This window comes from Rhagoletis zephyria, unplaced genomic scaffold (assembly GCF_001687245.7).
Source record: "Rhagoletis zephyria isolate East Lansing unplaced genomic scaffold, Rhagoletis_zephyria_1.1 Rzeph_scaffold_07025, whole genome shotgun sequence".
NCBI classification, from domain to species: domain Eukaryota; kingdom Metazoa; phylum Arthropoda; class Insecta; order Diptera; family Tephritidae; genus Rhagoletis; species Rhagoletis zephyria.
Genome location: NW_016164108.1, coordinates 1 through 12225, shown reverse-complemented (window position 1 = coordinate 12225; position 12225 = coordinate 1). Strand labels below are relative to the sequence as shown.

Below are 12225 nucleotides of genomic sequence, written 5' to 3'. Positions count from 1 at the left end.
CGTATGGTTTATAATGACATGCATTATTTATTTTGAATTATTTTATTACTTTCAAGTGTTCTATTTCGTATTTCTACAAAACATACATATTTACAAACATAGATACAACATAATTACTCTTTGCATTGCTTTCACTAAGATTTCTCATTCATGTTGTTTTTTTTTTTTTTAATGCTAGCAGCGCGCTATGAAATATTCATCTGAAAGCCTTCTACTAATGGAAGCTGTTAAAAATGGTCAATTCGCATTTGAGTGCATACATATGTATGTATGTATGTACATATGTATTTATTAATCACATTTCTATTCGTTGATATAAACAAAATGGCCGCTTTGTCGAAATATCTACTTTTAAAACTGACTCAAGTGTGTCTATGTATGCGTGCTACTACATATGTGTAATTACTAATAATAAATACGCGTAAATAAATTCAATCGCTTAAACAAACTAACCAATCAGCTTCGAGTCTTTTTTTTTAATAGCACTTAGAATGATTCTAACGAACGAACTGGTCTGGTCGCTGTTTTATTTATGAGATGCTGTACGTTTGTTGTTGTACGATCGATGCCATTTAATTGGTTATCAAATATGCACGAACAAATGTACATTAGGGTGCGCCACCAAAAAAGTTGCGGATTTTTTCACGGGAATTTTTAAATTCATTTTATTCTAAGACTTTCCGCCATAATATTTTGGAAAAGTTTACGTGAGCTGAACCGATTTGAAAATACCTTTATAAATCTATAAATTTGATTCCGCTAATAAATTTTTGGAAGCTTTTTAGCAGACCTTTTAAGCTTAAACCTTCTAATCTGAGGTAATTTTTTAGAAAAAATTTTTTAAAAACTAACTTCGTTTATAAAAAACTCGGTTTTTGGATGTTTTTTTTCAAATAAGTCCAGCTCACTTAATTCTTAATATTCTTCCGAAATATTTTGTCGAAAATTTTAAGATATATTAAATTTTATATTTCCGTTGCAAAAATAGTACCATTTTTTTTTGTGTATGGAGAGTGATGCCCTCTAATGTACATACATTTGTATTTACGTGCATGTATACTTACAAAAAAATATCTCAAAAAATCAGCACGCAGTTAAAAATTATATGAATAAATTTGTTTGGAAGATGGAGTTTTTCATGCTTGTTTTATCAAAATGGCATGTTTTAGAAATTCAAGAAGAATTTATTTGCTTATTTGCATTAGTTCATTGTTTTTTTTTTTTTTATAATTATTCTTTTTTTTCTTAATTTCTGATTGACAAAAACGAGTTCATTGGCTCGATTTTGTGCACCTAAATAATCATTAAGATTTTATGATGTGACAGGCTTTGAATTCTTAAATAAATGCATATTACTTAAAATTACATATGTATGGGCTAGCTACATATGAAGGTATATATGTACATAAAGGAGATGCTACATTTTTTGCCCAATACTTAGTAAAATTTTAAAAATAAAAATGCGCCATAATTTTATTTTTTGAAGATTTCGGAAGGGAAATATTCTTCTCTCATCACAAAATATAAATTGTTAACGATTCTATAGCAATTTCACGAAAAAAAAAATTTTCCTCATATGAGCCAGTTGCCTCCTAAAATTTTCGTTAAAATATTTTAAAGTTTATCTCTTATCAAATGAAATAAATACATTTCACTAACAATATTTTGTTTTCTTTTCAGGTTAATAAACAATATTCAGCCACCGATTTGGAGGCTTTTATGAAAATCGCCGTCAATTGGCAGAATAGTAATCACAATTTGTTGGAAGGAGTCGATATAAAAGGAGGTAAGTATTGAATAGTCCTATGTTAGGTTGGGTTGCGCGGGCAGCTCTGAAAAATAGTACACTCGTAGACTTGTGATGCCCAGAAAAAGATTTCCCCATGCCAATCTCTACATGTGTTAAAACCATACAGATTTCCTAGCGAATCATAGCAGACCCTCTAGTGGAGTTTTCCTCAATCTGTCAAAACTCCCGCAGCAGTGGTCCGCCAGAATTTTGACGCGTTTTCTCTGGTCCCTCATAACCTAACGTTTGGTTTTGAGAGCCTTAGTACACTCCGTTTTCTTTGTTCATCAAACCGTAGCCAAGGTGATACAGCGCAGGTGTGCAGATTAGTCCACCTTCCGTTGCTGCCTGCTCTAGTGAGCTTCTCAACTTGTGAAGATAGAATAATATCTCAGATCCCTTCCTATCACACTCGTTTAAAGTTATTTAGGTAAAGGGGAGTTGCTGTGAATTTCTTGCAGCGAAGCAGTCAATACACATACATGAATACGGTTATTTCCTCTATCTTATTCTGAAGTCCGTTGCAGCTAAGCAACCAAAGTCTCATGTGTGTCTTCGGAGTCTGACCGCTATGTGGGGCGTTAGGGCAATGTTGCGCTTGCTGCTTGCGGTCTGAGTCGACGAATGCGGACGTAGAGTTCTGAAAAAGACAGAAGGTAGGCGCTGTGTTCACTAGGAGGTGCTGTGCAAGTCAGGTGCTTGGTTCAACGGCGTGTTGCACGGTGTGGAGGTCTTTCCACTACAGTCGGGTCTACCGGTTCCGGCCAAGAACTGTAGCTGAATTCTTTAAAACTCTTTGGGGAATTTCTATGGTGGACCGTGGGAGTCCTAAGTGTCATACAGCATAAGCATTACGGGAATAATACCTTTGTAATCTAAGGCCAGAAAATGTCTTTGGTGGCTGCATCCGTTCTGGAAATTGCATCTAGCCAAAGTGGAGTTGCTATGCAGCGCCTCTGGCATACGCAGCACAAGTAGGTTGTTGGCCGGGGGTTGCAAGAATGTCAGACCCAAAGCAGAAGCGTGCGGTGTAACTCTGCTGTAGGTACTTCAAGGTATATGTTTGCGATCTAAACAGAGTTGAGCCAAAATTCGGAAAACTGGTACGAACACCGGCTGACTCCGGAATGTTCCTCTACATTCTCTTCTCTTAGGCTTTTCTATAAATTTTATAATTTCTAGTAAAAATATGTTTCCTATTCCTCTTAACAGAAATGCAGCAATACATGAACAGTCCTGCCATGAATATGTACAAAAAGCGTGAGCGCACACAAAACTGGAATCATCAGGAGAAGAAGTTCTTGCTTGACTTGTGTCGCAAGGACATGCGGATTATCGAAAACAAAAGACTCGATGCGGGGTTGACGGCGGTAAAGAATAAAGCCTGGAAGATAATACATCAGAAATTCTCAAGTCAATTTGGTACAGATCGCACCTGTAATCGCTTGAAGGAGCAATGGCGGCGCATGAAAGGTAAATGAGAATTGGATTTTAAAGAAATTTATAAATTAATGAGCTCTCTTCGGTTTAATGGAATACTTACACCTTAGTTGTTAGATAGTAATTTAAAAAAATTTTAAAAGCAAACAAATATTTTATTTCAAACTCAAAAAAACTACAGTGGATTTTTGGGGCGTCAATTTTTAAAGTAGTTTTCGCTTATGGATTTGTCGATTTGTGGCCTAATCTGGCTGCACACTCAAAATAAATAGTATTAGCATTTGTTTTAAATGAATTAAGTTTCGATACAATTTTTACGCTCAAATTATAAAACGGCACTTTTTTGACTTCCAGCTTGCACGCGTAACGAAATTTTAGACTATAATAATCGTTTGGCCAGATTTGGTGCAGAGGTCGCTGATCGCAAGAAGCCATCGCCATTCACATTCGAAGTTTGGGAATTCATGCAGGAGGCCAAGAAAGCTTGCAAATCAGAAGCTTTGGATGGAATTGACTACTCAAAGATACCGTTGGCGCTTGAAGAGGATTACGAATATCGCGAAGATGAACAAAATGGCGAGGATGATCACGATATGGATGAGTAAGTGGAGGGTTAATTGAATTTTCGGAAACAGCTTTTAAAAAATAATAATAATTCATAAATAATGAAAAGGGGAGTTGTGCAAAGTTTCCTAAATTTTCTTTATCTTTTTCCGCGGAATCGCTTCGCACTTACGGTATGTTTTCTCTCTCCCTTTACAGCAGTCGCACCCCACCACAGGAGCTCTGCGATGTCGACATCAAAGAGGAAACCAATGAGACCTTCAACGACACCGTCAACAATCACCATGAATCACTGGCGGCCGGTGAACGCCGTCCCTCCTCCTCTTCGCCGAACCTCAGCCGCCTGGGCGCACACGATCTCGAACGCGCCAGCCTACACAGTCCAGCTGGTAATTTGGCGACGGCCAGTGAACTCACCAACTCCAGCTTTCTCACACAGAACGGTGCAAGTGGCGGTGGTGCAGCGATCGGTGGCAGCGCCGGCGACATGGGCGCCTTCCAGCCTGCCTTCAACATGAGCAACATCTCCGCCACATTGGAAGCGTTGAATGCGTTACGTACCGGGCAATTTCCCTCGGCAGCCGCCGCCGCTGCAGCTGCCTTACAGAATAATTTCGCTGCCGCCGCCGCGCAGCAACATAGCCAACAGCATCAGCAACAACAGCAAATGACAACACCAAGCAGCAACGACCAGCCACTGGTTAAGCGTCCGCGCAGCTCGAGTGGCAGCGGTAATGGCGAAGAGGTGTTGCATGATTTGTCAATGAATGGCGCCGCTGCCGCTGCCATAGCCAACACAGCAACCTCACAGCTGGGCGGCAGTGCGTTGGGTATTGCGCCTAGTAGCACGCCTGAGATGCGCGCCTTCATGGATATGCAGAGCAAAGAGCATTTGATGCGCATGAAAATACTCGAAGTGCAACTGCAAGCGGCCAAATATAGTCGCGATCTTGTCGAGATCAATAAGACATTGGCGCTGCAGAAGCTGCAGGAGTTGGCCAGCAAGCGTCTGACGAGCTAAGTGCGGCGGATGGATAAGTGGGAGGAGTAGACGCGTGTGGAAGCGGAAGTGGAAGTGGAGGAAGTAGTATTTACGAGAGTTGCTTGCATGGAAGCGCTGCTGGCGTGCTTTTCGGCGTTGGGAATGGGATGTAAGCGGAAAAAGGCAGCAACGTGGCGCGGAGATAAGCGCTTCAAGTGGCAACCGCTCGTGTTTTCGTACATACCTACATACATATGTAGCTACATATTACTTTTTATTTATCAAACGTTTGAAGAATTATTATAGTTTTGTTTGCTCTTTTTTTTTGAATAGAAACAACATTCCTGTTAGCGTCAGTTCAATACAAACCTAATTTACTGTTATTAGAAATAGTTGCTCTTCTTTTGATTGTTACTGTGTTTGATGTCACAAATTTTAAAGAATACAAAGAAATATGGAATATGAAGTTAATAAATAAAAAAAAAAGTAATTTAACTTAATTTTTGAAATAATTTTCGCCAAGACAGTATTTACAAAGTAGTTATAACAGAGTGATAGAAAATGTATTAAAAAATAAAACAATCCTTTAGGTATGCAATAGTTAACACAATAGCCCTACCTCAGTGGTCACAACCATGTTGCATAGTAAGAAATATAAACAGTTGAAATTAGCTAACAAACTTTAAAAATAAACTTGTTATTGGTTAAAAATAAATTCAGTTTGGTAAAATCGTTTCGGAATGTACAAAAAGTTCGCCCTATATATGTATATTACATACATACATAGGTATGCACATACCTTTGTATGTTGCTTATTTTTAGGGATGCTTAACTAAATAAACCTAAATTTTGCAACCAAGCAATGCTTGATTTTTAAACGCTGATAGGCTCCACAGAATTGCTTTAATTTTAACTTAGTAGTAAGCTAGTTGAATTCGGAGTGTGGGCGGCAAACAGCTGCGCTTAGATAGCTTAAGCTCGCAAGCCATTAACGGCAAACCGAAAGCCGTTCTTTGTAAATTAAATTATGAGAAAAGCACGAAGAAGTTCCAAAATTTTGGGCCAATTTTATGGGCCATTGAAACAAAAAGAAAATATTCTAAATACACACTCAACATTTCTGAGGTGCCAAAAACTCAAAAATTGTTTAACCTTGATTGTTTTTTTTTCTAAATCTAAAAAACGGTGTTGAATAAAAATTACAACAATTTGTTCTCCGATGAATCTAGTTCACGTTAACTACATATGTATATGGAAAGCAACAGTCTGTTCTGGAAGAACAATATTATAGAAATTAACAGAATAAAAATCAACACTAAAAGTAATAAATGTGTAAAATTGAAATATTTTTGTACTTATAACACTTGTGTAGCAATACATGTACATATATTAAATTCATAGTGTAAAGAAATGTTTCATAAACAATAAAATGAAATACAAAAAAAAAAAAAACTTGCACATAAACAGTGAAAATGCAAATTTTATATACAATCGTTACAAAGCGCAAATCACAAAATGAAGATAACTTTAAAAATAAGCAAATATATAGTTATTTTGTATATGTAAAAGTGAATTAATTACTTAATTTTATTGAAAGTAAATATTTTAAACAAATAAGCACTTAAAAGGCGCAAAAGTATTCACTGGAGTATTGTAGTATCTTTTCTTTATTAAATTTAAGTTTAAGTAATATTGCAAACTTAAGGTTAACCTCTCTGAAAATGAAGAAGAACAAAACTTTTACTTTAATCCATAAGAAAATTAAATTATTAGAAGTATGTATTAAAGCGTGAAGCTTTCAATAATTCTTTTAATACATATTAGGCGTGTTTTTTTTTACACGCGTACGTATCTGCGCTTAAAATTTATATAACCGATGCTTGTTTGGTTTACACGTTGAACGCAGATGTAGATGCGTCTAAAAAAAAACACGCCCATTATACACTTATGTTTTTTAATGTTTGCTTTGGTTATTAGTTGTGTACTATTATTTTTATTATTTATTTTTACTAATTTTTTGTGTTTTGATAATTTTTTTTTGTTTAATATTGAATTTTTCTGGTTTTATTCATTTAATGTTTCTCAAATTTCTGTGAAAACGTATTATTTTTAAATTTAGTTAAAGCTCGTTTTGCCATAGAAACAGAAAAAAACGCATATATTTTGCTTTTAATTTGTTTAGAGAAGTTGGAAAATTACTTAAATAAAATCACTTGAAATACTTAAAAAAAAAAAATTGTGTTGAAACAATACCCACTTCACAGTGTGCAGTAGACTGTAAATAAATGTACACATACATAAATAAATAGTGAAAACTCGTTACAATAATACACACTTGCAAATAAGTGAAGTACTATGTGTGAGTAAGTAAAAACATTAGTGCGGAGTGTATTTGCGAGTTGCACCCATTGCATTAATTGTTTGATTACTATATAAGTATATAAGTATTTTTGAATAAAAATTAGTTATACAGCTATGCTATTATACATACATATATCACAAATAAAATCAAATTTTATCAATTTGAAATTAACTACAAAAAGAGTGTTTATTTACTTTGTATGGTTATGTTAGGTTATGTCGGGTTTTAGTATACATTAGTTGCGTTCCCTAACTCGCAAGAAGTTGCAAAGTAGGGGAAAAATGGGGAGGGGCAAAATCTCCCTCCTCCCTTTGTCAGAAGTTGCAAGATTTTACCCGAAGAATTTTTGTGGTAAAATCTGGTAAAGTGTCAAACCATCAGCTGTTCAAATGATTTGAAAGTTAAATAATAAAAAAAGTGCATCTGCATTCATTTCACCTTCTTAAATATATCGCAGCGAAGAAATATCAAGCATTTAGCAGATCGGAAAATAAAAGAAACTGCTATGTAAACAAAAAATGGCGCCCACGGTGTATTTGACAGTTTTACCAGTTTTTATTCGAAAAGCGTTCCCGTACTTTTTTGCTTTTCTCTCTTTCTGTGAGAGCAATTTTGCTTTTTGACAGTTTTACAGGTTTTATCCAGAAAAGTTGAGGAACGAAACTATGAAAAATATCGAAGAGAATACTCCGTGCTCCTCAAACTATCGCTGGAAATTACTCCATTCCACTTATACTCAAAAGTATTCAGAGGTTGCCGAGATAGGCCGATATTACACTCAGGTGTCGATATGTACGTGCATACATATCGTTACCTTAATTCACAAAGGCCCTAACCAACAATTTTTATTTTATTTTACAGGAAAAACCATTATAAAAAGAGTATCAACAAGTAATTGTTAAGCAAAAAACACAACCGACTTTAATTCTCATTAGTATACAAATTTTTAAGTACCGTTAATTTATTAATGATCAAATTATCGGATCTAAACAAAATTATAAAAGAATTATCGAAATCGATTGACGTTGTCCAAAGTTATGCGGTTACATACACAAAAAAAAATATTTCGACAAATTGATAACCTTCTCCTTTTTTTTAAGTCGGTTTTAAAACAGGTAGGGCTAATGCACATTGAACAGATAGTATCAGTAAAGCAACTTATTTTTTTCAAATTATTTGGTCTCGAAAATGTCAAATATTCGAAATTTTTTATCACAAAAATTCTAAGTGTTTAAAATCTATTTGCATGCATGGTAGAAAAAAGAAGGTAGTTTCACTTAATGACATGAGCAGCCATGTTAGCCATTTGAGTTTTGCTGGGATTATGACATTTTCAACAAAATCTAGCTAAACCAGATTGAAAGTTATAATAAATTTGCTTCTTAAAAGAATTTAATCGACAAAGCAAAAAAAAATTTTTTTATTTTTTTTGAATAAAAAGAATAATCAGTTGCGCATTTCGAAAAGTACAAAATACCACTGCAAGAAAGGCGGTATAAAATTTTTAGAATTTCCAGCGCTTCTTTTTGTGAGACAAAAATGGTTTGATGCCTGCGCCGTGGGCAAGAAAAGCCTTCTAAAATATCCGTATGTATGTTCTCAACATTTTGCCACCACGGATATTAGCATTAGCCAGAACCAGACCACACTACCCAGAAGTGCAGTGCCGAAAGGTAATGAAAAACTGTGTTGGCCAAACATAGAAAAGGAATGGACTTTTCTTACTTCACTGCCTTTAAATTAATTGTTTTGTTTATGGTTTGTTGAATTCATTAAATCAAAACATTTAATAATGTTAACGCAACATAGTACATACCTACAGATCAATTTTCAGTTTTGTGGTAGTGGTGAGAAATTCCATAAAAGTAAGTACATATGCCATTATCCGTTGTATTTCGAAGTAAAATTGCAGTCTTTTTATGGACATATTTGCAATACATATGTACTATATCCCCGGTGACCAGATTTCTGTTGCGAAAAATCGAGACATTTCTAAAGCATCGAATTCGAACATACAATTTTTTTTTAGAATAAAAAGGCCTAATACAGTTTTATTTAAAACAAAACAAGAAGAAAAAGTGGAAAATAATTATTATTTTTTTATGAAAATATAACTTACTATCTAAATAAACATGTAAACCAAAATCATAAAATTTGTAGAACGATTGTAAAAAATTGACGAATTTGAAATCAAGAAATCAAATTTTTTCTCGTTTTTGACACTTTTGATACCAGAAGCAACAACAAAATAAACGCAAATGTTGTTTTCGCTCTTATGCTACTACCTGTGGTGGTAGGACTTTTTAAAAAGTGGCATGAAACTCCGTTGTTTTTGGTACTAACACTTTACAACTTTTATTAAAGGTGTAAATGTTGGTTCGGGCCCTCTTGAATTAAGGTAACGATATGTACATGGCGTATGAGTTACTCAGACAAGATGAGAATGTTACTCATACGCCATGTACATCCTGTTTTAACATTTTCATGATATAGACAGCTCCAATAAGGATCCACCATTTTGAATTTCTAGAATGCCATATGCAGCTGCTTCTATTCAAGCACGCATTTACTTCTGCATTAGCGTAATTCCATGCAAACGTAGAAAACGACAAACAAACATTTTAAAACGCCTTACTTATTCCTATTTCAGCAGAAACCTATGGCTACATATCGAGGGCTTATACAAGACAAATTACTGATTTCTTGCATTTTCAACTTTTCGCTGTCAATATTATTGAAAAGCAATTACATTTTTTTCCAAAGCCAATACAACCGTGTAAGCGATTGTACTTCCGGGCAGCTCTATTTCACAGCGTAGATTTTTAATTTCCATTTTTGCGAGATCCTGCACCCAATAAATAGAATATTCTTCAACATTTTTTTTGTTTCTCGCTTTAAGATTTCCCGATGTATTAAAGTATGGAACCAAATTTATGTAATATTTTCCAAATCGTTGTGCAAATTCATCCTTGATTACTGCTTTCCTTCATATTTCCTCAACGTAAGTCAGTTCCGCGCCACATTGAATTTGCACCAGTTTAATCAATTTTTAGGATCTTTCTTCTTGCCCTTAAGTTTGTTTGTCACTTCACTAGACTTTTCCAGGGCTTTGATACTAGCATCGAGCTTACTTTCTATTTCCAACATGCTTTTACGTAACGCTCGAAGCTTTTCTCTTGTCTAACAATATATAAAAAGGGATTAATAGAAATTGAACGTGAAATTCTGCGTATATACATACATACCTATGGTCCCCTGCAATAACGAGACAACTCAAATTATAAAAAAATTTAGTAGAGAAAATAAAGTTCGCGTTTTTTGGAACGTAATGACGCAATTCGTATTGGTAAAAAAGTAAACAAATGTCGATTATCCACAGAAAAATATGATTTTTCAACCTAATCCGTTATACATATGTACATATGTATATTTTAAATATACATACATATGAAATTTTGAGTTATGTGGTTATTGCAGAGGACCATTGATATGTACATACATATGTATTTGTACCTCCTTCATGTGGTAGATATCTTCTTCCGCTTTTTCTTTATCCCAAAAGTCGACTTGACGTCTGGTGATTATGAAAATATTTTAAATAGAAAGATATAAGTATTTATTGGACATTGAATACAACTTACTTTATGGTTTTTAATATGCCGATTCTGCCCCTCAATTTCAAGACTCTACCACACTGGGCATGAAGCATAATTTATGGAAAGTTTGGTTTTTTCTCAATCTTGCCAAATTAGAAAGAAATTATTTAGGAAGTTAGCAGACACTTTTATCGATATTTTTACAGAAATTTTCTATTGTTGATGTTTATTAAAAAGAAAACATCAAAATTTTGATGTGAGCTGAAGAGTTTCCAGCAATTATTAAAATTTATAGGCATGTTTTTACGCTTAAACGTTTCAAAAATGCCAAGTAAAAGCTTTGTAAGTGAGTGAACTAGTATGTAAAGCACCAGAAATTAATTTAACAAAAATAAACCTTAATTCAATTATTTGAACTTACTTCATCGATATACATATGTATATACATACATATATGTATGTACATGTTCCCGAGATGGTGATTTCCAAAACTTAAGTCAACTGACCTTATCAGCATACAAAATAAAGAAAAACATTTCACAGCTTGTTGGTGATTCCCACCACATACGAGATAGAGATGCTCAGGGCATAGTATAAAAGCTTGCTAAAACGCTATCAGTTAAAACAAACACTTCCCAGCTTTAAAATAGCACACAAGCTCGTAAAAAACGCGTAAAAAACCAATAAATAATTTTTTATTATATTCAAAATTACACAAAAATTATAAAAATGAAAGTTGTTGCACTTTTTGGTATACTGCTGATAATTGCTGCCATCATCTTGAATGGCGCCACAGCTTCACGCGACGCACGCCCCGTGCGTCCAAGTATTAGCGCGCCTCCACCGAGAAGGGAGCGACCTATTATTTACGATGCACCAATAAGGACAGGAAAACCGAAGACAATGTACGCTTAGCGACAAAATAGAATAGTTGCAAAAAAAATAAATAAAACGGACTTGATTCCTAAATTAACCCAAACATACATTTATTTTTCGTTATTTTATTTATTCATGAATTTATAATACGTACATGTAATTCATTTAAAACTTTCACATTCTATTAATATAAAAGTGTAGACAGATTAATAAAAAATAACCAAATACTTGAAAAAATGCAAAATATTAATTTTTATCAAATCTTAGAATATTTCTGAAAAGCCTTTTACAGCATTTATAACGCTGTGTCATCTTGTTGCTATCATTGAATGACCCGCTCAACCTTTGCAAGTTGGGGTTGTCTGCTTTACTTCTTAATGTTTGCAAGGAATTCCTTATGACGTTGGATGGCTTTTTCATGCTCTTTGATTTGTTGAGCATGGAATTCAGCTTGGTGGATTTGATCGTTCTTCAAGAGTTTGAGTTGTTCTCTTTGCTGCAAATGTTAAGATTTCACAAATTAGTCCACATGAACGCTATTTTTAGCAAGATATGCATAAGTTTATTTGTATGTATGTATGTATATAAGTTCAACGTTTCATGTATGTGATTTCTA

General features: G+C 34.4%; 1 protein-coding gene across 1 annotated transcript; it reads left to right on the top strand.

Annotated features, from left to right (window-relative positions):
- The first annotated feature begins 1685 nt into the window (after positions 1 to 1685).
- apt (apontic) lies at positions 1686 to 5215 on the top strand. Its single transcript, XM_017629727.1, has 4 exons — positions 1686 to 1786; positions 3002 to 3262; positions 3584 to 3830; positions 3992 to 5215. Exons 1-4 carry the CDS (start codon positions 1720 to 1722, stop codon positions 4812 to 4814), a joined length of 1398 nt encoding a protein of 465 aa, XP_017485216.1. The 5' UTR covers positions 1686 to 1719; the 3' UTR covers positions 4815 to 5215.
- The last annotated feature ends 7010 nt before the right edge of the window (positions 5216 to 12225 follow it).